The sequence below is a fragment of the Hylobates moloch genome, unplaced genomic scaffold (assembly GCF_009828535.3).
Source record: "Hylobates moloch isolate HMO894 unplaced genomic scaffold, HMol_V3 SCAFFOLD_5, whole genome shotgun sequence".
NCBI classification, from domain to species: Eukaryota; Metazoa; Chordata; class Mammalia; order Primates; family Hylobatidae; genus Hylobates; species Hylobates moloch.
This window is the reverse complement of record NW_026652280.1, coordinates 29,759,491-29,783,516: the sequence shown is the minus strand read 5'-3', so window position 1 is coordinate 29,783,516 and position 24,026 is coordinate 29,759,491. Positions and strand designations below refer to the sequence as shown.

General features: G+C 41.0%; 2 protein-coding genes, 1 long non-coding RNA gene and 2 other non-coding genes across 8 annotated transcripts in view; 3 read left to right on the top strand and 2 right to left on the bottom strand.

The window, feature by feature from the left end:
* Nucleotides 1-5,888, bottom strand: part of ACAA2 (acetyl-CoA acyltransferase 2) — a 29,393-nt gene extending 23,505 nt beyond the window's left edge. Inside the window, exon 1 of one of the 2 annotated variants that reach the window (XM_032152337.2) lies at nt 5,435-5,888. In XM_032152337.2, the coding sequence (XP_032008228.1) occupies nt 5,435-5,450 (16 nt within the window). In that variant the 5' untranslated portion in view covers nt 5,451-5,888. The remainder of the gene's footprint in view (nt 1-5,434) is intronic. The other variant, XM_032152338.2, reaches the window with a different exon arrangement.
* A 94-nt stretch (nt 5,889-5,982) lies between these two features.
* LOC116468549 (uncharacterized) overlaps nt 5,983-24,026 on the top strand; it is a 36,970-nt gene continuing 18,926 nt past the window's right edge. Inside the window, exon 1 of the long non-coding RNA XR_004248081.1 lies at nt 5,983-6,022. This is a non-coding gene — a long non-coding RNA (uncharacterized LOC116468549). The remainder of the gene's footprint in view (nt 6,023-24,026) is intronic.
* LOC116470073 (small Cajal body-specific RNA 17) lies at nt 6,093-6,236 on the top strand. The gene has a single exon (XR_004248504.1). It is a non-coding gene; the product is annotated as a small Cajal body-specific RNA 17 (non-coding RNA).
* Nucleotides 6,321-6,403, top strand: LOC116470058 (small Cajal body-specific RNA 18). The gene has a single exon (XR_004248488.1). It is a non-coding gene; the product is annotated as a small Cajal body-specific RNA 18 (non-coding RNA).
* MYO5B (myosin VB) overlaps nt 18,211-24,026 on the bottom strand; it is a 374,136-nt gene continuing 368,320 nt past the window's right edge. For all 3 annotated transcript variants that reach the window (XM_058438377.1, XM_058438378.1, XM_058438376.1), the window contains one exon: nt 18,211-18,577. In XM_058438377.1, coding sequence (XP_058294360.1) covers nt 18,425-18,577 — 153 coding nt within the window. In that variant the 3' untranslated portion in view covers nt 18,211-18,424. The remainder of the gene's footprint in view (nt 18,578-24,026) is intronic.

Here is a 24,026-nt window from a genome sequence, read left to right as displayed (position 1 = left end):
AACAGATACCTTACTAAAAAAGATACATAGATGGCAAATAAGCATATGAAAAGATGCTCAACATCATATGTCATTAGGGAATTGCAAATTAAAACAACAATGAGATACTACTACACAACTATTAGTCTTTTGGATTTTAGAAAGGCTAAAATCCCAAACACTGACAACACCAAATGCTGGTGAGGATGTGGAACAACAGAAGTTCATTCATTGCTGGTGGGAATGCAAATGGTATGGCCAGCTTGGAAGACACTTTGGCAGTTTCTTATAAAACTAAACATACTTAACCATATGTATGATACAGCAATCATGTTCCTTGTATTTACCTAAATGATTGGAAAACTTATGTTCAAACAAAAACCTGCAAACAAATGTTTATTCATAATTGTTAAAACTTGAAGGCAACCACGATATCCTATTGGGGGAACCCGCCCCCCAATATTTCAACGTAGGTTCTTTCTATTTTCCCTAAGTGTTGGCCAGTCTGAGAAATAAAGAGAAAGAGTACAAAGAGAGGAATTTTACAGCTGGGCTGCTGGGGGTGACATCACATATCGCTAGGTCCGTGATACCTACTTGCGCTGCAAAACCAGCAGGTTTTTATTAAGGACTTCAAAAGGGGAGCGGGTGTACAAACAGGGAGTAGGTCACAAAGATCATATGCTTCAAAGGGCAAAAAGGAGAACAAAGATCACATGCTTCTGAGGCCAATAAAGATCACAAGGCAAAGGGTAAAGCAAAGATCACAAGGCAAAGAGCAAAATCAAAAACTCCTGTTAAGGGTCTATGTTCAGCTGTGCACGTAGTGTTTTGATAAACATCTTAAACAACAGAAAACAGGGTTCGATAGCAGAGAACCGGTCTGACCTCAAATTTACCAGGGAGCGTTTTTTCCCCACCCTAATAAGCCTGAGGGTACTGCAGGAGACCAGGGCGTATTTCAGTCCTTATCTCAACCGCGTAAGACAGACACTCCCAGAGCTGCCATTTATAGACCTCCCCCCAGGAATGCAATTCTTTTCCTAGGGTCTTAACATTTCTTGCTAGGAAAAGAATTTAGCGGTATCTCTCCTACTTGCACATCCGTTTATAGGCTCTCTGCAAGAAGAAAAATATGGCTCTTTTTGCCCAACCCCGCAGGCAGTCAGACCTTACGGTTATCTTCCCTTGTTCCCTAAAAATCGCTGTTATTCTGTTCTTTTTCAAGGTGCACTGATTTCATATTGTTCAAACACACGTTTTACAATTTGTACAGTTAACACAATCATCACAGTGGACCTGAGGTGACGTACACCCTCAGCTTACGAAGATAACAGGATTAAGAGATTAAAGTAAGACAGGCGTAAGAGTATTATTAGGGAAGTGATAAATGTCCGTGAAATCTTCACAATTTATGTTCCTCTGCCACGGCTCTAGCCGGTCCCTCCATTCAGGGTCCCTGACTTCCCACAACAATGTCCTTCAACAGGTGAATGGATAAACAAACTGTGGTGCAGCCATACAATGGAATATTATTCAGCAATAAAAAGAAGTGAGCTATCAAGCCATAAAAAGAAGGAATCTTAAATGCATGTTGCTAAGTGAAAGAAGCCAGTCTGGAAAGGTAATATACTGTATGATTCCAACTATATGATATCCGGAAAAGGCAAAGCTATGGAGACAGTAAAAAGATCAGTGCTTGCCAGGGGTTCAGAGGCAGGGATAAATAAGTGAATCACAGATGATGTTTAGGGTGGTGAAATTAATCTGCATGACACTATAATACTGACATCAGTCATTTGCATATTTGTCAAAACCCATAGAACTATACAATACAATGAATGAACTTGAATGCAAAATATGAACTTCAGTGAATAATAATATATCAATGTTAGCTCATCGATTGTAACAAATGTACCACACTAATGCAAAATGTTAATAATAGGGGAAATGGACCCGGCAAGGGAGCATATGGTAATACTCTGTACTCTCTGCTCAATTTTTCTGTAAAACCTAAATCTGCTCAAAAACAAAGTCTGTAAATTTTTTCTTTAAAGTCAGATAGTAAAAAAACACGGGCAGAACCTCAAGGACTAACGAGTTACAGTCATAGGAGAGGACAGAGAATGGATTTAAAAAAACATTTGCAGAAATAATAAAGAAGAAATTTCCAAATTTGAAAAAAAACATAAATTTATATATTAAAGCTTGGTAAACCTCAACTCTAATAAACACCACACATAACACTCTACGCCCCGTTCTCCTGCAGCTTGGCACATCATTGTCAAACTTCTGAAATCCAGAGATAACAAAAATATATAAAGCATCCAGAAATAAAAACGACATATTGCACACATGGAAATGACCCCTCACTTCTCAGAAACAATAGAGCCTAATTTCATTTGTCTCTCTACAAATTTCCTTTTATGAATTTTTCCCCTATGTCTCATATTCTAAGAAAGCGTTTGTGAGAGGGCAGTGCTAGTAGTGAAATATGCAATATCTACAAAGGAAAGGGTGTGCATGGGAAAATAAAAACAAAAAAAGAACCTCCCCTTTACCTATATTACTTATTTGATGCTCCCAGACTGTAAAGGTTAGCTCAAGTAAGACCTTAACTGAACTAACACAATTATTTTAAACAGAGAAGATGTTCTCAATCATATATTTTTGGTTTGGGTTTTTTTGTTGTTGTTCGGAGGCAGGGTTTCACTCTGTCACCCAAGCTGGAGTGCAGTAGTGTGATCTTGGCTCACTGCAGCCTCAACCTCCTGAGCTCAAGCAATCCTCCACCACAGGCTCCCGAGTAGCTGGGACTACAGGCGAGTGCCACCATGCCTGGCTAATTTTTGTATTTTTTGTAGAGACTGGGTTTCTCTATTTTAAAAAATAATTTGTTATTATTATTTTAAATCTTTATTTTAACAAATAATCTGGGATGTGCAGATAGACTATAAAGGTTTAAAGTTTAAAGGTTTTTTTTTTAATTTCATAAATTGTATACCATGTCAATTTTCATTTGATGTCAATTTTATGTGGATACTGAAAGGTCTAAAACTTAACAGTCTTTAACACCAAACTGAAATCTCATTTAAACACCCTGAAAATTCAGAGGCTAAAAATTTCCCAAAACTGAAAGACAGTGAAGAGATCTATTAACCCAGAGTGTAGTGAGTCCAAGTAGCTCCAAGAAAGGGCCTGGAAAGATGTGCTGAGTTGACAGTACAGGAAAAGCAGCACTGGGAAAGAAACAGGAGCACTACCTTTCTATCACATTGTTAGGTAAATATTCACTCAGTAGGAGCAACTTCAGGCAGCAATGAGGGCAAATTAAGGAAAGCTGCGGTGGCATCCAGTTGTTTCAAGATTAAGGTAATTTAGCAGCCCTGTCTACTTGCCTTGAAAAAATACACAAACATTCCCAACAAAGCTAGGAGCAGTAGGAGAGCTAAGATCTGTCGAGTGAAAACCTCCTGCCAAGTACGGAGATGGATGCTAATAAAAACCTAGGAACCGGTTCTTCTTGTTGACTGAACTCTGACAAATTAATGTTAATCCTTAACAAAATTTAACTCAAATGTGTCCTTTTCCCTGTAATCAGCCACATGCTCTTCTTTCTTCCCACCCATCCTGCAAACACTTGGTATGCTGCTTCAGAGAAGTGTATCTTTAATGATTCTAGCCGGCCTGTAACATCACTATTTCAAGCTCAAAGCTTGGGTTCTAGTCACAGCCACTAACTACCTGTGCTATTATACACAACCACTTTACCTCTCTCGACATGAGTGTCCTAGTTGCTACAATAAGGAAATGGAAAAAAATACGATCACTAGCTCTAACACTACAATAAATTGTACCAGAAATTTATAAACTTTATACTTCCTTAATACAGGTGTTAGTGTGCATTTTTTTCCTTTTTGGGTTCATAGTATTTGTGAAATCTTCAAACCGGTCTGTATTATAAGAAAGGGTAAGAACCACTGATAAAATATTAAAATGACATCAGTAAAAATATTATTTCCTTTTTTAGAAGATAGCTCATGACAATGCACCTTTTAAATGAAATGTAAATGCCTCGTCTAAAAAAAATTCACCACGCTGCTTTATGAAGTAAATGTAGTAAATTCAGTCAGGAAGGGCACTGGCAAATGAAATCCACGTTGCAGGAAACTGTAAACACCACATTTGGTCCCAGAATACCGATTTTTCCCTTGATTTGTTCCCATGCCACTTTGGTTCTTCTGACTTTCAGATCCCCCTCACCAATGCTTAGCTGGCATCTCTACTTGGCTGCTTCACAGGCAAGTCTTCTGCCTAAAACTGAATTCTCAATCCTTCTTTCCACATCTATTCCTTTCCCAATTTTCCTCACTCTGTAAGTGGCATCATCATGAACACGGTTCATCAAACCAGACACTTTTCATCATTCTTGACATTTCCTTCTTATATTTACTCCACCACATCCAATCCACGTTCTATCAAATCCACCTCCAAATCTATCTCAATTCATCCCTCCCCTTTTCTCCCCAATTACACTGCCCCACACGAGTCAAAGCCATCATTTGCTGCTCCCTGGACCTCTACAATAGATCCTTAAATGGTCTCTTCGCCATTACACAGACCGCCCCAAATCCGGACAGGGTGGAAATCAGATCCTGTCATTACCCCGCTTTAAATCCCTGTATTGCCTTCCACTGAATTTGGAACAAAACCCCACCTTCTTACAGAGCCCACAGGGCCCTGGAGCACCAAAATGCTTGGTTCTTAGATCCCGCCATGCTTTTTCCTGTCTCAGGGCTTCGATATGTATTCCACCTGAATGTTCTTCGACTCGTACATCCTTAAAGTAAGATTCCATTGACTGTGCCCACTTGTTTTGAAAAGGGAGTTTATTACACAGTTGTTTTAAACAAGTTCATAACCCTAGAACTTAGGTATAGAGTGACCGCTCTAATCTAAAGCAAAAGAAGGGAAAAGGGAGCAGGGCAGGTCTTCCAGCAGAACACCAGCTACCATTTCTGCCGGCCTCTCCATCCATTCACCCGGGGAGCCCTGCCCACCGAGGCCCAGCGGCGGGCTCCTGTGCGCAGCTGCCCCGCAGCAGGCGCCCGCGGCCTATAGCGCCTTCCCATTTTTTCTAATACTTGGACTCGAATTAGTGGGGTCACTGTTAGGCGAAGAAAGGAATGACCTCCAAGCTCACATGCAAGCAAACTTTGGTCTCAACTCAACAGGAAATTGCACCGAAATCGCTGTCGCTAGCGCCTTACAAGTTTTCTCCTTAACCCAAACAAGCCTTTCGGGCTGGGTTTTTATCACGTCCACTTCAAAACCGAGGAGGTTGAGTGAACTTCATCCCACGACCCCGACTCTCCGCGGCGGCCGGAAACGGAAGCCTGGCCTGGGGAGGGCAGGACCCCGAGGGGCGAGGAGAGGAGGAGGGGGCTGCGCTCACCTCGGAGCAGAGCCATGCCGGCGGCTGGGTCGTCAGCGGCGCGGGTCACTGGTGTGGGGGACGCTGAGCGGCCACTCGCAGTCACCCAGATTTCAAGAGCGTGGGTGGCGCCCCAAGAGCCACGCCCCTGCCCTTTCACCTACTTCCCGGGGCTCCTTGGCGGAGTCCCAGCGTAAGATGATCCTATCCCACGCGTAGCTGCCCGCCTCACCCCAGCCCGAGGGAGCCCAGGGGACGGGGCGCGGGTAGACGACAACGCGCCTTGAGAGCGGACTCTTTCCTCACGTCCTCGTTTTTAGATTTTCTCCGTTTCCAAACCGAGAGAATTTGGTTTGACACCTCTCACCCATCATATCCAAGCCCCGACAGGCAATGACTGTTCCCCTCTGTCTCCGCCAGCACCCTAAACACTGAGCAGGAGCCAAGGCCTGAGGGACTTGGCGCGCGGGCGGCCGCCAGCCGGGGGCGGGACCGAACGTCCTGTGGGCGGGGCGCGGCGGCAGCGCGGCGGGATTGGCTGGAGCGGGCGGCTGCGCAGTCCGCTGGGCAGAGGCTAGGGCAGCCGAGCTGGACCCGGACCGGGTTTGGGTACTGTACTGGGGGCAGGGCGGAGAGGTGGGCGGCAGTTGGGGTGCGGTGAGTGTAGTAGGCTAGGGCGCTTTCGGGTCCCCATTGCAGCCCCCGGATGAGCCCGCAGTATTTTCCTTATATGATCAGGTCCCATTGCGGGCGGCGCCGCTTGCCCGGAGCCTGAGAGGATTATGAAAACGTGGCGAGCGAAGTGGGGCCAGGGGACCTGGAGCAGGGGCGTGAGGAGACTGGGCAACGGGTGAGGCTGGACGGGAGGGAGGTCTAGGGAGGCCTCTGCCGCGGTCACTGTGAGTCCTGGCCGATGATGACGAGACCACTGCGCAATCTGAGTTCTGGGAACCAGGTGATGGAGTGTGTTCTGAGAACAGACTGAGGCCGGGCGAGCAGGAGGCGGCCGGGGCAGGGGAGAGGCGAAGAGCCCCTCGATACCAGGGCTTGGCGGGCCGGGCTGCCTAGCGAGGGCTTCTTTGAGTGCGTAGGGGTGGTGGGTGGCATGGACAGTTTCTCTGAGTCGTCAGCGAATGCCACCCCAAGAATCCTGCTTTTCAAACGCTTTGGTGACACTCTTGCAGTGTTGGGGTGTTTTAAATCCAAATTTGTATTATGAAAACTTTCAAACTTACAGAAAAGTGGGAAGACTTGTACAATGGACACATATCGACCCAATTGTTAACATTTTGCTATATTGCTGTCCACCTGTTCTTCCATCAAACCATCTTATCTTTTTAATGCAGACCTTAGTACTCTACACCCATGAACACATCAGCACACATTATTCATTTACAGTTCTTTTTAAGGCAAAATATCCACGCAATCAAATGTACAAATCTTAGACAAGCTTCACAAATGCTCATGTATAGGCCGGGCGCCGTGGCTCACGCCTGTAATCCCAGCACTTTGGGAGACCGAGGTGGGCGGATCACGAGGTCAGGAGATCGAGACCATCCTGGCTAACACGGTGAAACCCCGTCTCTACTAAAACTACAAAAAAATTAGCCGGGCGTGGTGGCGGTCGCCTGTAGTCCCAGCTGCTGGGGAGGCTGAGGCGGGAGAATGGCGTAAACCTGGGAGGCGGAGCTTGCAGTGAGCGGAGATCGCGCCACTGCCCTCCAGCCTGGGTGACAGAGTAAGACTCCGTCTCAAAAAAAAAAAAAAAAAAAAGCTCATGTATAGAGTGTTCATTTTTGTACACAGTTTTCTATTCAATTTGCCCTCCACATATTTAAGAAAGGTTAAGTATCACAACTTCCCACTGCAGATCACCATCAGTAGGTCTTTATAGATGTACTGTGTTTTCTCTAATTGGAAATGTCACTAATGAGTGGATTCTAAAACCATTCAGTGAAAGGTTTACATATATTAAAACATGTAAATATATGAGAGAATATTGACATAGTCTCCAAGTCTCATGAAGAAGAAAGGGTACCTTTACAATGGAGAAATCTTGCGGGTGTTACTTCACCAAATTATGAAGTAATGGTGTCCCATCACCGATAAAGGGACAAACTGACATCATGCGCTCCCTTTGCTACAGCGACAGCACAATCTCACTTGCGTAGAATTTCTCCTGAAAACATCTGGCCTGAATCTAATTATAAGGAAACGAGACAAATCCACATGGAGGTACATTCCGCAAAACAACTGACCTGAACTCTTTAAAAACATCAGTGTGGTGAACAACAAAAAATGGCTAAAATAGGAATAGTATCACATTAAAGGAGACTAGAGATGTGACACATATTGTATGAGATCCTTAATTAAAACCTGGGTCAAAAAAAAAAAAACTCTAAAAGACAGTATTGGGAAATTGGAGAAACATAAATTATAGATGACATGGTAATATTGACATTAAGTTTCCTGATCATGATAATTATATAGTAGTTATGTAGGAGATTGTCCTTTGTTTTTAAGAAATACATACTGAAATATATGGAGTTGAAGAATCATGAGGCCTGCAACTAACTCTCAAATGACTGGAAAAAATGCATTTATATATATACAGTTATGTGTTTCTTAACCACGAGAATACATCCTGAACGATGTGCTATTAGGCGATTTCGTCATTGTGTGAACATCACAGATTTCACTTACACAAACCTCGATGGTAGAGCCTACTACACACCTAGGCTATATGGTACAGCCTATTGCTCCTAGGCTACAAACCTGTATAGCATTTTACTGTACTGAACACTGTAGGCAGTTGCAGCACAATAGTAAGTATTTGTGCATCTAAACATAGGAAAGATAGTGTGTGACTATACACTGGCAGATAAAGATAAAGCAAATATGGCCAAATATTACCAACTGGGGAATCCAAATGAAGAATATACAGTTGTTCATTATTCTTTTTCTTTTTTTTTTTTTGAGACAGAGTCTTGCTTTGTTGCCCAGGCTAGAGCGCAGTGGCATGATCTCCGCTTACTGCAACCTCTGCCTCCCAGGTTCAAGTGATTTTCCTGCCTCAGCCTCCCGATTATTTGGGATTACAGGCGCTTGCCACCCTGCCTGGCTAATTTTTGTATTTTTAGTAGAGACAGGGTTTCGCCATGTTGGCCAGGCTGGTCTCAAACTCCTGACCTTAGGTGATCTGCCCACCTCGGCCTCCCAAAGTGCTGGCATTAGAGGCGTGAGCCACTGCACCTGGCCCATTATTCTTTTTCCAAGAGGGGAGTCTTACTTGCTATGTTGCCAGGGCTGGCCTCAAACTCCTGGGCTTAAGGGATCCTCCTGTCCCAGCCTCCTGAGTAGCTTGGGACTACAGGTGTGTACCACATTCTTCTATTTTTGCAACTTTTCTGTAGGTTTTAACTCTTTCAGAATAGAAGTTGGGAGAAAAAATGTCCTTCACGTAAGCTAAAAATTGCTTGAAACAAGTTATTTTTGAAAATCTTTAGTCCTTTTCAGGTTTACATCATGTTTAAGCAGGTATGTATTCTTGTAATTTTAATATGTATATTAAAATTGTTATAATTTTTGTCTAGATGTGGAGTCTTTCATGAGAGGTAAAGTTATTGTTCTACTTTTAGACATTTAACTCTCAGTATTTTTAGAAATGCAATATTATCATTTCTATACTTATTTTCCTATGCTTAAACACAGTTTCTCCTGCTTTCCTATAACACTAAAAATTGACAGTGGCTTAAGCAGCAGTGGCTTTAGAAGTTTCGGTAATGGAAACTGGGGAAAGCTGACGAAGTCAGTAGGGCCTAGGACAACTTTTAAAAATGAGTATATGAATCTGAATGAGTGAGATAAATGAATTTGCTGATCTTGAGTAGTTTGGAACATTATGTGTGTGCTCACTGTTAATCTAATTGCTTTGGAAATAACTTCAATTTTTGTTAATTAGAAGGCAAATGTTGAATGTGGTTTTATTCTTACAACAAATACTAACTCTTCAGAAAGTTCAAGTTGCCAAGCAAGAACATCAGATGAATGAAATTGTTCGCAGTGGCAAATCCGTACCGGCCTGCAGCAACTGACTTCTTGCCTCCTCAAAGGAAAGAAGCATAAGGCAGAGTGAGAGACCGAGGCAAGTTTTTGAGCAGGAGTGAGAGTTTATTAAGAAGTATTAGAGCAGGAATAAAAGTAAGTAAAGTACACTTGGAAGAGGGCCAAGTGGGCAACTTGAGAGATTCAGCTGTGCCACCTGACCCTTGATTTGGGGATTGATACATTGGTACGGTTCTAGGCCTTGCATTACTTCTTCCAATTTTTCCCTTGGGGTGAGCTGTCCGCATGCTCAGTGGCCTGCCAGCACTTGGGAGGGGCGGCATGTGCAGTGTGTTTACTGAAGTTGTGCACATACTCACTGGAGACATTCTTCCCTTACCAGTCTTGTTCCTAGAGGAAGCTCATATACCAGTTGAACTCCACCATTTTGCCTCTTAGTGAGCATGTTTGAGCCCACTCTCCCAAAATCTTATCCAGGAGCTGCTGATCACCAGATTCTAGTATTTTCCATCTATTGGGAGAATGTCTTTCCCTGACACCAGTTGAGACCAATGATTATTTTAGATAGTTTAACAACTTGCCTGACCATCACCTGATAGTCGCTTGACATTCCTGGGTGGGGTGGGGGAGGTTTTCTCCTGCCCTGCTCAAGTCTGCCTAGCTACCTATTCTAAGGGAATGTAGACAGGAAGTAATAAAGACACCAATTTGCCAAACTCCCTCATGTTAAGTTTACCCTAAGTCTTGATGTGTTTCCAGTAACCCTAAGGCACTGTCTCAAACATGATAGATACTTGTTTTTCTTTTTTCTCTACTTGTCTGAAAGTTATTTGCAGTGCCTATATCTTTGGCTCAACTTTCATTTAGTAGCATAACCTTAGGCAAATCTTCCTTGGATCTAAGTTTACTCTGCAAAATACTAATGTTGGTAGAAGGAGACAATGCTGCTGTTGCCTTCCAGCCAGAAACCTCCAGAAACACACCTATAGTTGAACAAGTTGGGTTTAATATTCTTTGGAAGAAGGGAGATTGCACATCATCGGTGTGCCTTTGCATACTGCAGCACATCTCAGTAAAAGGGTGGTAGGATTTGGGGTTTGGTTAGGTGATTTGGGGAGGATCCAAGGAAGTACAGGTTCACTCTGGATTGGGTACTGTCAGGAAGTAGGGACAAGTCTTTGGGTATCAGTACTATTCAGGGTTCTCCAGAGGGACTAATAGGATATATGTATATATGAAAGAGGGTTTAAGGCCAGGTGCAGTGGCTCACACCTGTAATCCCAGCACTTTGTGAGGCCGAGGCGGGCAGATCACGAGGTCAAGAGATTGAGACAAGCCTGGCCAACATGGTGAAACACTGTCTCTACTAAAATTACAAAAATTAGCTGGGCATGGTGGCGCGCATCTGTAGTCCCAGCTACTTGGGAGGCTGAGGCAGGAGAATCACTTGAACTCAGGAGGTGGAGGTTGCAGTGAGCCAAGATCGTGCCACTGTACTCCAGTCTGGTGACAGAACGAGACTCTGTGACCCCGTCTCAAAAAAAAAAAAAAAAAGTGTAAGAAAGAAAGGAAGGAAGGAAGGGAGGGAGGGAGGGAGTTTATTAAGGAGAATTGACTCACAGGATCACAAGGTGAAGTCCCACAATAGGCCGTCAGCAGGCTCAGCCAGGAATGGCTCAGTCTGGGTCCAAAAGCCTCAAACGTAGGGAAGCCAACAGTGCAGTCTTCAGTCTGTGGCCAAAGGGCGCCTGAGAGCCCCTGGCAAGCCATTGGTGTAAGTCCAAGGGTCCAAAGGCTGAAGAACCTGGAGTCTGATGTCCAAGGGCAGGAGGAATGGAAGGAGGCATCCAGCATGGGAGAAAGATGAAAGCCAGAAGACTCCGCAAGCCAGCTTATCCCACCTTCGTCGACCCACTTTGTTCTAGCTGCACTGGCAGCCAATTGCATGGTGCCCACCCACACTGAGGGTGGGTCTTCCTCTCCAGGCCACCGACTCAAATGTTAATTTCCTCTGGCAACAACCTCACAGACCCACTCAGGAACAATACTTTACCAGCTATCTAGGCATCCTTCAATCAAGTTGACGACTAATTTTAACCGTCACAGTATCATCTTATCCTGAAGGAGGGCCGATTAGAGCTAGGCTCAAGCTGCACCTGGGAAAGCAGCTACAGTCCCTCAGATTACCTGGGACAGGGCATATTTGGTGTTACATAGTTTACACAGTGATCTTGTTTTTGTGCCTGGGCAAAATTACAGTCTTGCTTCATATCACTTTAGTGTAGTCACAGAGTGCCCACATCTGATATTGGTGTTTTATAAGGTTGTTCATAGCAAAAGAACAACGCAGCCCAGCAGAGGACCAGGCCAGCTTCTAGCATGACCCAGGCCTAGCTCTGAGTTTCAGATCAGTTCCTGAAAGTCAGAATGCTTTTCTCTTTCTGAACTGTTACTAAGTGTATCCTGTATGAAGTTTGCTTCTTTTCAAATGTGGTTTTCCTGTTGAGGCTTTGAAGCTAGGACTAAACCTCTTTGAGAATGAGCTGAAGGCTTTCCTCAAGTGAGGGTATTCTTTGGTCAGCCACTCAAAAAGTGAATCCATCTTTAGGTTGGAAGGTGGGTTCAAAAGTCAACTTTTCACTGCATAGTATACAGCAGGTCTCTACATAACATTGTTTCATTCATCGTCATTTTGACATAATGTTGGTGAGAAAAAAATTGCCTCCTGGCCAGGGCCACTGTGGGTGTGGAGTGTGCAGGTTCTCGCTGTTACAGTGGGTAGCTAGTCAGGCATGAGCAGGGCAGGAGAGAGCTCCCCCCTCCACACACACACCAGGAGCATCGGGTGACCATCCAGTGGTGGTCAAGGCAGTTGTTAACTGTCTTTCTAAAGTAGTCACTGGTCGCAGCCAGCATCAGAGAAAGGCAGTCTCCCGATAGAAAACACGTGAAACTGGTGATCAGCCACTTCCTGACAAGATCTCAGGAGTTGAGAGAAGTAACGCAAGACCTCAAAAGTAGGCCAACATATAAAACCCCAAGTCAAGGAGTTAAACCATGCTCTTGACTCTTTCAAGTCACGCACTTGGCCCTCTTCCAAGTGTACTTTCCTGCCTTTCCACTCCTATTCTAAAACTTGCCTTGGTCCCTCCTTCTGCTGTACGCCCCCTCAAATTCTTTCTTCTGAGGTGGCAAGAATTGAGGCTGCTGCCTCATTCATACAGACATGGATACGTCCCACTGGTGAGATCCCCGTGACTGTTTTTTTTGGATTCTCCAGTTTCCTCCCATGTCCCAAAGCTGTGTACGTGAGGTGAATGGATGTGTCTAAGTGATCCTAGTCTGAATGGGGGTTTGTGAGCACACCCAGTGACAGGATGGGGTCCTGTCCAGGCCTGGTGCCTGCCTGGCACCCTGAGCTGCCAGGAGAGGTGGGCCCTCAGTGACTCTCAAATGGGATGAGTGGGCAGCTTTCTCATTTGTTTTTATTAATCTTTCTTAAATGTATGTATAGCCTTCATTTCAGTGTTTAATTCTAGAAGTGTTTTGGTCTTTATTTAGAAGTTTGTTGATGTTTTGGCTGGGCATGGTGGCTCATACCTGTAATTCCAGCACTTAGGGAGGCCGAGGCAGGCAGATCACTGGAGCCTAGGAGTTTGAGACCAGCCCGGACAGCATAGTGAAACTCCATCTCAATAAAAATACAAAAAAATTAGCCAGGCGTGGTGGCGGATGCCTGTAATCCCAGCTACTCAGGAGGCTGAGGAGGGAGAATCACTTAAACCCAGGAGGCAGAGTTTGCAGTGAGCTGAGATCTTGCCATTGCCCTCCAGCCTGAGCAACAGAGCAAGACTCCACCTCAAAAAAAAAAAAAAAATTTGGTGATGTTTGTATGACCATAAATATGCTGTAGGAACTGTTTATATCAACTAGCTTATGTTAAAATTGGTGTCATTATGTCATTTTGTTTATATGCGTGGTTTCCTAGAACCTATCAGTGATGTTGAGGACTAATTATACTGTGACCATTCTTCTGGATCATCAAATATTTCAATAGTGGTCTCCAATGATGGGTGCTTAAGGGCACTATCCCTGGGGATGTCTTCTTGTATATTTTTAGGTGGGTCAGGTTAACAATGGGTGTGGAAGGGCACCATCTCTGGAGATGTCTTATTCCATAAATTTGGGTGTAAATTTTTTTAAAGATTTCCAGGTGGTTTTGATGTGTGCTCCTACTTAAGAAAAAAATGTATCAGTATTTCCATATAGATGCTCAGTTTCTGGGCTGTTCTGTTCCACTGGTCAATTTTTCCATGTCCAGGGCCAGATGTGGTAGCTCACGCCTATAATCCCAGCACTTTGGGAGGCCGAGGCGGGCAGATTACCTGAGGTCGGGAGTTTGAGACCAGCCTGACCAACATGGAGAAATCTCGTCTCTACTAAAAATACAAAATTAGCTGGGCATGGTGGCACATGTCTGTAATCTCAGCTACTAGGGAGGCTGAGGCAGGAGAATCACTTGAACCTGGGAGGCGGAGGTTGCAGTGAGCTGAGATTGTGCCATTGCACTCCAGCCTGGGCAACAAAAGTGAAACTCTGTCTCAAAAAAAAAAAAAAAAATTTTCCATATCTGTCATTCTCACACATCTTAATTACTGAAATTTTGTAAGTCTCAATGCCTGCTAAGGAGAGCTTCCCACTTTCTCAAGGAGGGTCTTCCTTATCCATGGGCCTTTGTTCTTCCATGTAAATCTTATAATGAGCTTGTCAGTTTTCACATAGAAACAGTTGAAATTTTGATTTTTAATCTATAGATCAACTTGGGGACAACAAACTTTTAGTGGTATGGAGTCCTTGAATCCTTGTACCTAATTATTTCTCCATTTTAATGTTGTCATTGTTTTTCACTTATATTTTACAAATTCCTCCATACAGATCTTGTGACTATTTTCCCACCGATTTTTCATGCCATCTCTACCGTATGCTATGTTACACATAGGATTGGGCCTATCCTTGCACTCCCTATTCTGTTTCATTGATCTACTTGTCTTTGCCTACGCCAAAACTGCCTTTAATTCCATCGCTTTAAAGTAATTGCTCAATAAGCCTTTTTATCGGAGAGTTTCTCCCTGCCCCCAACTTTTGGACTGTAAGATGCTGACCTCTGGTTTAAATGATCGTGACACGTATTAGAATATAGGCCCCATAATGAAGCTTCTCAAGAGAGTATTACAAAGAAACTTTGTCAACCTGTAGCTGCAGAGTTTTAAATTTCATTTATATTTGGCACACCACTTTATTCAAAAGTATTTATTTCCACAAATTTTTATCCACAGCTAAATATAACAGTGACTATTACAAGCATTTTTCTATAAACAAAGGTGTAGTTTACAGATTTGTGCAAAGTGGAAAAATATTTTCATCAGCAGTCTTTCTTCTATGGTGTTAGATTCACCCTTGAATATGATCTGAACTCTTTCAGAGAGGCAGTCCTTCATCTAAACGTCAGTTGGTGGCAAAATGTTATATTCAAATCTGGATTATTCTGATACAGTGTCACTTTAGAAAGTAGCTTAGTTTCATTTGATTGATCCCCTTTGTTAGAAATTTTTTGAAAAACAATCTTTTGTATCTAATGACCTTTGTAATAAAAAAAAAAAAGCTCTGTCCTGTGTTTGTCATTGGCATTAACCTCTGTCTACACCCTCTAATTCTCTAATTATGGCACCAGTGGGTATAAAAAGTGAATTATGGTTATTTGGCTCATGCAGCAAATTAACTGGAGAAACTGACCACAAATATTCTGTGAAGAACTACAAGGTCTTGCCCCATGCTGTCCCATTTTAGTGACCATTTAGTTATGTAGGCATTATACAAATGCCTCAATTTAGGACACCCTTACTGTCTTAGTACGTCAAGTGTATGAAAATTTACTTTATGCAGCAGAAATGAATTCTAATTTATTGGTTACTGGGGTCTTAATGTATGAAAGCTCTAAGTAAATATTTGATGAATTGATGGTAGCAGCGTTGATTTTTAACTCTTCCAAGCTCCTAGTTTTGTTTTTACAAAAGCCTTAAAATTTAGTACTAGGGAAATCAAAGGAAGCAACTCCCACTGACAAGCTTCATGGAAAGGGGAAAAACATCTCCTTTTGGGTCTAATCTGCCTCCCAGGCAAGCCTACAGGTACTGGAACTCTAACTGCAACTATGAGGGCACAGGGAAAATGCATGTATGTAATATGCTTGTCAGCTTCAGCAACAATTCATGTGTACATACACATTTACTATAAGTAAACAGGTCCCGTATAATACTTAAAACACAAGTTTTTGATCTATAAATATTTGACTCTTAATATTTAAAATGCTTCTAATGTTTTAAAAGACAAAACTCCCCCATGATATCACATTGAACATTAAAATTATTCCCACAGCAACACTTATTTCAGAGAAACAGTTGATAAGTCAGTTATCTTAGTAACAGCTAAAGGCACCTGGTGAGAAAAAATCAAATAAATTTTAAATATTAAAAAATCAAAGAGACATCTAATGCAGAGTTCAAACCTTTATGTTGAATTGTTAGAGTCATTACTGATTTCATGACACTAATAAATGTTTGAATTGAAATGATTTTTAAAAATGCAGAGAAAATGCTAACAAAAGATTATACAGTTCCCCTAAAGATGCTTCTTCTAGCCTCCAAGTATTAAATAAGACAGATCTAAATATTAACTACATATAAAGTATGTATTTGTTAGTCATCTATAAGTTTTAAGTACAATTCCAGGATATACCTTTATCTTTTGGAAGAGAAGAAGTAAATCTGCCATTTCTTAGGCTAAATGGACTATTCATAAGGTCCTTCCCTCCCCATTTATTCTAATTGCCAAGCTTTTATTCAGTAAGCTCTTGGCACCTAGTGATTAACCAGTGACAGCAGAGAGTAGTGACCAAGAGAGATGGAGAGAATGATGGTGTAAGACAGTATATAAGGATAGTAAGCCACTGTGTTTGTGGAACCACTGCATGTCAAAACTCCTTAACACTCTAACAAGGCATTTTTCGTCTTTTAAGGACAGTCCTTACATAAGAGACTCACTTTCAAACTAAAGTGCATTAAAAAGCAAATTATACTTCACAAACAACTTTAAAGAGGTAGCCACAAACCCAGTTGTTTTAGATTGGCCTTCTAAATGAAGTCAGCACATGGATCCACGGGTAAGTGTCATGGACGTCAGTGATTATGTAACTGTAACTGAAAGAAAAAGGCATAGCTCTGCAGACGCCCAAGAGAAGCTGGCATGTTTAATGTGGATGTAGAGGGGATAATGCCCATGACAATTGATTGGAACACAATGTCAGCAGCCTTAACCCAGGCTAAGACTGGACTAAGCCCCAGGAGATGCAGAGAATGACTGAGGAAGCTGTGCTCTAAGGGCACAGTACAGAAGGTAGTGTAGAGTGTGCTGTGTTTCCAAGAGCCTTTTAAGTTGGGTAGTTGAGTAAAAGAGAGTGGAGGCAGGCTGTTCTACTTCCAATTCATGGATAAATCTTATTTTCTCAATGTAATACAGAGGCTGTTCTATGATTTGCAAATGCCATTTTTATGGGAACAGCATACTGCTATCAAGAGATAGGGAAAAGACAGTAAAAAAAAAAAGTGTGGAAAGAATATGGGTTTCCAATTGAATGCTTGCTTTTGAAGAATCCAAAAACAAGTTAAAAAAAAATTGTAAGAGCAGCAAACGTCTAAGCCTGTTATATTACTGAATTACTTTTTTAAAATCCTTATTTCGTAGGAGAGATATTTACAATTTTTTGTGTGCTCAATTTGAAAAACGTTGAAAATAACCTGAAAAGGGAAAGTTGACCTAAGCCATTTTATTCTCTTAAAAATAAAACCCAAACTTTTGTATAATATCCCTGAACCGATTATTTTTGAAGGTTTTTCAGATGATCTGATGTGCGAACTTTAGTTTGTTTTACTATTTGGTTTCTGGAATAGTAGAGCATTATGTGATGCTCTTATTGGAGGCTTAATGGTATTAAGAGATTTAAAGCTTTCATATTGACTTGTTTGGTTTTTACACCTATAAATAAAACAAGTTGTTATCCTTTTCTAATATTTAGCTTATATACATCTTTGTGAAAGTTTTGTGGGACTTGGAAAGTGTATGGACTAGCATCAGAAACAAAATATTTTTCCATCTTTCTCAATTGGAGTTTGGGATAGCAGCATTTTAATAATCTCTTCCATTAAACCAAGATTACACAAAAGCGTTTGAGCACACTGAGGACTGGCACTTCTAATTTTGCTTCAGAAACCAGCACTCACAATGTCTGGTCTGGAGGTCAGTTACACCACTGTCTTTGTATAATCAGCCATTAAAAAATATTTTGGAAATATTTCTCAGAAGTCTCATCCCCATATTTTTGTTCTTAAAACATCTCACCACAAACTCAACCACACCTATGGTTTGAAAACTTTGGGAAATGTCAGTGTACGCCATTATCATGGTTATTAGTACCATTATTTGTTGAAAGCCCTTTGAAGGCAATTTATGTGACTTATATATATTTGGTATTTTAATTTGGACATTCTCCAGTTATATGCAAAGATCAAAACTAGGCAGCTTCATTTTATAGAATTGGCACCTTTTATATGTCTATGGGGACTGCTTGGTGTCTATAGATTATGTATATGTGTTGGACTGAAATCAAACTTAAAATCTTCCATATTTCAAGTGTTTTTATTCTGAGCAGTACGTACAAAAAATAATGACATAGTTGTGTCTAATTCTGTATAGTTCAGCACCCTCCACAGGCTGTCAATCTCTGATTTGATCTACTTTTATCAGATTTAACAGATCCTTGAATTTACTTTACTGTATATACTTCCTTCTTGCTCACATTGGGAATCAAACTAATGTTGGAAACATGCATCTTCAGACTTCATTGAGGAATTCCAGATTGAGACACGCTGGGATGTGGATTGAGTCCATGGTTAGAGAAGATGGATTAAATGGAAACAAAACAGGAAACATGTGCTTGGCATCTAATAGCAGTTGCTGAGGGTCATTCCGCTCTTGTAGTTGTGCCTATGGGGAAGAATAAGACCATGTAAAGTTTGAGTACCCCTAAAAATAGCCAGTTTAAGTGAATTCACGAAAGTGATTTGGCATATATCATGGAAAGATTTCTAAGACAATTAGGTAGAACTTGAGGACCAGGAGAATGTCATCTCCTTACCCTTGAGGTATTTAGTGGGGAGAGAAGCCCTGACTTAGGCTTCTTGGAGATCAGAGGGCTGTAAGCTCTCTCCCAATTCTAGCATTCTTTGAAAAATTTTCTAAGGGAGAATATAAAATACATCTCAGGTGCAAACCATATGGAGAGGCACTATAGTGAAGTGGCCAAGGGCATGGGTTATTTTTAGGTAGACAGCTGAGCTCTAATCCTGGCACCACCCTGGGCAAATTCCTGAATTTTTTTATGCCTCAGTTTCTTTACCTGTAGTATGAGAGAAGAGTACATCACATAAAATGGCAGAGTAGGAAGCTCTAGGGATTGGTCCCTCCACTGAAGCTACCTTAAACTAGAAACAGTGATTGTCAACTATCTCGTAACTCTGGAACTTGATTGGACATTTATAACAATCGGGAGACTGATTGATAAAGGGAGAGGCTGCTGATCTTTGCTAAGGGAACCGTGTGTGTGACCCAGCTACTATCCCCCTCTCTTCAGCTCCCCTGAAGCTATGGGGATAGCAGCCCACATTCCTGGAGTAGCTAGCTGGCCAGGGCAGGCAGTGGGACCTTGTCCTCCAAAAATTTGGGGTTGTGCACTTTGGTTGATCTGGTGGGTCCCAGCAGATGCCTGTCTTGGTTTAGACATTTCTTGGGATGCAATGGCTTCCACTAGTGGCATCAACTGGAAAATTTAAAGGCACAGAGCCCCTCCCTGCTTCCTACTTGAAGCCATAAATTTTAGGAAAAGCACAAAAACTGAAATGAAAAATTCACTAGAGGAGTTTAACAGTAGACTTGAGCAGGCAGAAGAAAAGATCAGTGAATTTGAAGATAAAGCAATTGAAATGATCCAGTCTGAGAAGAAAATAAAAATAATGAGGTAAAAATGAACAGAGCCTAACAGACCTATCGGACACCATCAAGTATACGAACATACACATTACAGGAGTACCAGAAGGAAAAGAGCAAGAAGGGGGCAACAAAATATTTGAAGAAATAATGCCTGAAACTTCCTAAATCTGATGAAAGACATGTATGTAATCATCCAAAAAGCTCAATGAACTCCAAGCAGGATAAAGGCAAAGAGATTCACAGTGAAACACATTACACTAAATTGTCAAAACCCTAAGACAAAGAGGGAGTCTTGAAGGCAGTGAGAAAGAAGTGACTTGTCACATACAGTCGTCCCTCAGTATCCATGGGGGATTGGTTCCCAGAATTCCCACAGATACCCAGATCCATGGATATGCAAGTACTGCAGTTGGCCCTATAGAAACCATAGATAGAAAAAGTTGTCCCTCCATAGCTACAGGTTCTGCATCCTGTGAATACTGAATTTTGAATTTGTGGTTGGCTGAATCTGCAGATATGGAACCTGTGGATATGGAGGGCTGACTGTATAAGGTATCCTCAAATAAGATTAACAGCTGTTTTTTCATCAGAAACCATGGAGGCTAGGAGGCAGTGGGATGACACAATTCAAATCCTGAAAGGAAAAAATCTTGTCTGCTAAGAATTCTAAATCTGGCAAAACTACCCTTCAAGAATGAAGGAGAAAATTAAGTCATTTCCAGAGACAAAGAAGGACATTATATTTTAATAAAAGGTTCAACTCATCAAGAAGATATAATAAACATCTGCATCTAGCAACAGAACCCCAAAATATCTGAAGGGAGAATTGACAGACTTTAAGGGAGAATAGTTCTACAGTAATGGTTGGACATTTCAATACCCCATTTTTAATCATGGATAGAACCAGATAGAAGATCAATAAGAAAATAGAGGCCATGAACAACACTATAAACCAATTAGTCCTAACAAACACATATGGAACACCCCACTTAGCAGCATACACATTCTTCTCAATGCATATGGAACAGCCTCCAATATTCAAACAAGTCTGAATAAATTTTAAAATATTAAAGCCCTATAAAATATTTTTTCTGATTAGGATGGAATGAAACTATAAATCAATAAATGAAAGAAAACTGCGAAATCCACAAATATATGGAAAACAATAAGTTCTTAAATAGCCAATGGACTAAAGAAATCACAGGGGGAATTAGACAATAAAAATATAACAAACCAAAGCTTATGGGATGGGATAAACATAGTGCTAAAAAGTTTGTAGCTGTAAATGTCTACATTAAAAAAAAATCTCAAATCAATAACCTAACTGTATACCTTAAGGAATCAGAAAAAGAGCAAACTAAACCTAAACCTAGAAGAAATGAAGTAACACAAATTAGATGGAAAAAATAGAGAATAGAACAATACCCAAAACAAACGAAATCAAAGTTGGTTCAAAAAATTGACAATTTTTTTTTTTTTAGACAGGGTCTTGCTGTGTCGCCCAGGCTGGAGCACAATGCTGTGATCTCTGCTCACTGTAATCTCTGCCTCCCAGGTTCAAGTGATTCTCCTGCCTCAGCCCCCCAAGTAGCTGGGATTACAGGCGTGCAGGAAGACTAAAATGAGAAATTAGCAAATCAGAAATGAAAGTGAGGACATTACTGCCAATTTTACAGAAACAAAAAGGATTATAAGAGAATACTATGAAAAATTTAACACCAACAAATTGGATAACCTAGATGAAATGGACAAAATCCCAGGAACACACAAACTACCAAAACTGATTTAAGAAGAAATAGAAAATCTGAATAGACCTATAACAAGTAAGGATATTGAATTAGTAATTAAATATTTCCCAACAAAGGAAAGCCCAAGATGGACTTCACTGGTGAAGACTATCAAACATTTAAAGAAGAATTAACACCAGTTCTCAAACTCTTCCTAAAAATCAAAGAGGAAGGCACACTTTAACTCATTCTATGAGGCCAGTATAACCCTAATATCAAAGCCAGATAAAGACACTGTAAGAAAACAAAACTATATTCATCCCTTATCAATACAGATGTAAAAGCCCTTCAACGAAATACTAGCAAATTGAATTCAGTAAAAGGTTAAAAGGATTATACACCATGACCAAGCAGGATTTATCTTCAGAAAGCAAGATTAGTTCAACATAAAAATCAATGTAATATACCACAATAACAGAATGAAGAGGAAAAAATCCACATCATCTCAACTGATGCAGAAAAAGCATTTGCCAAAATCCAACTTTTTTTTGATAAAAAGATAAATCCCTCCATGATAAAGACCATATGTAAAAACCCCACATTTAACATCACAAACATCACACTCAAAAAGTTTTTCCTCTAAGATCAAGAATAAGAGAAGGATGCCTGTTGTTACCACAGTATAGTTCTAGCCAGGGCAATTATGCAAGAAAAGAGATATGAGGCAGCCAATTTAAAATGATCCTTTTGCAGACAACATATCTTACATGTAGAAAAACCAAAAGAATCCACACACACACACAAATATTGCTAGAGCTAATAAATGAATTCAGCAAAGTACATAATAAAAAACCAACATGTAAAAATCAGTTGTATTTCTATTCACTAGTAATGAATAATCAGAAAGAAAAACAATTCCACTTACGGTAACATCAAAAGGAATAAAATACTTAGGAATAAATCTAGCCAAGAAGGTGCAAGACTTCTGAAAAAGTCAAGACCTAAACAAATGGAAAGACACCCCATGTTCATGTACTAGAAGACTTAAGATGACAATACTACATAAAGCAATCTACAGATTCAATGCAATCCCTATCAAAATCCCAATGATGTTTTTCACAGAAATCTAAAAAAATCCTAAAATTCATATCGAACTTCAAGGGATCTTGACTAGTCAAAGCAATCCTGAAAAATAACAAGATTGGCTGGGTGCAATGGCTCATGCCTGCAATCCCAGCACTTCGGGAAGCTGAGGTGGGGAGATCACCTGAGGTTGGGAGTTTGAGACCAACCTGGCAAACATGGTGAAGCCCCATCTCTACTAAAAATGCAAAAATTAGCCAGGTATGGTGGTGCATGCCTATAATCCCAGCTACTTGGGAGGCTGAGACAGGAGAATTGCTTGAACCTGGGAGGCGGAAGTTGCAGTGAGCCAAGATTGCGCTACTGCACTCCATGGGTGATGGAGTGAGACTCTGTCTCAAAAAAAAAAAAAAAAAAAAGGAAAACAAAATTGGAGGACTCACACTTCCCATTTGAAAACTTTTACAAAGCTATGGGAATCAAAGCTATGGTACTGAGTATACGGACAGACATATAGACCAATAGAATATAAGGGCCCAGAAAAAAAAAAAACCCTCATATTTTTGGTCAATTGATTTTTGACAAGGGTGCCAAGTCCATTCAATGAGGGAAAGGGCACTATCTTTGACAAATGGTGCTGAGACAACTGGATAGCCACATACAGAAGAATGAAGTGGGACATTCACCTTATACCATATATAAAAATTAACTCAGAATGGATCAAAAACTTACAGGGTGCTAAATCTGTAAAACTCTTAGAAAACATAGGGGAAAGTATTTATGGTTCTTAAAAATGACATCAAGAGCATAGGAAACAAAAAAATATACATAGATTGGACATCCTCAAAATTTAAAACTCCTGCATCAAAGGACGCTATCAAGAAAGTGAAAAGACAACCCACAGAATGGGAGAAAATACTTGCAAATCATATCCGATAAGGATTTAATGTCCAGATTATACAAATAACTCCTACAACTCAATACCCAAAAGACAATAATCTAATTTAAAAATGAATTAAAGACCGGAATAGATATTTCTCCAGAGAAGATACACACATGGCCAATAGGCGCATGAAAAGATGCTAGTCATCAGAGAGATACAAATCCAAACCACAATGATATGCCACTTCACACCCATTAAGATGGCTATAATTTTAAAAAGCTGGAAAATCACAAGTGTTGGTGAGGATGCGGGGAAACTGGAACTCTCATGCATTGCTGGTGGGAATGTAAAATGCTATAGCTGCTGTGGAAAAGTTTGAGGTTCTTCAAAAAGTTAAATATAGAGTTACCATATGACCCAGTAATTCTGCCTCTAAATATATGCCCCGAAGAACTGAAAAATGGATCTCTGCTACTTGTGCAACAATGTTCATAGCGGCATGATTCCCAATAGCCAAAAGGTAGAAACAGTGCAGTTTCCATCAACCAGTGAATAGACGGAATGGGATATATAAAGGGAATATTAGTCACTAAAAAAATAAATGAAGTTCTTATGCATGCTACAACATGGATGACCTTTGAGAACCTAAGTGAAATAAGCCAGACCCGAAAGAATATTGTATGACTCAACTTGTATGTGATATCTAGAATTTACATAAAATGTACATACAGAAGCCTACCCAGGGTTGAAGGGA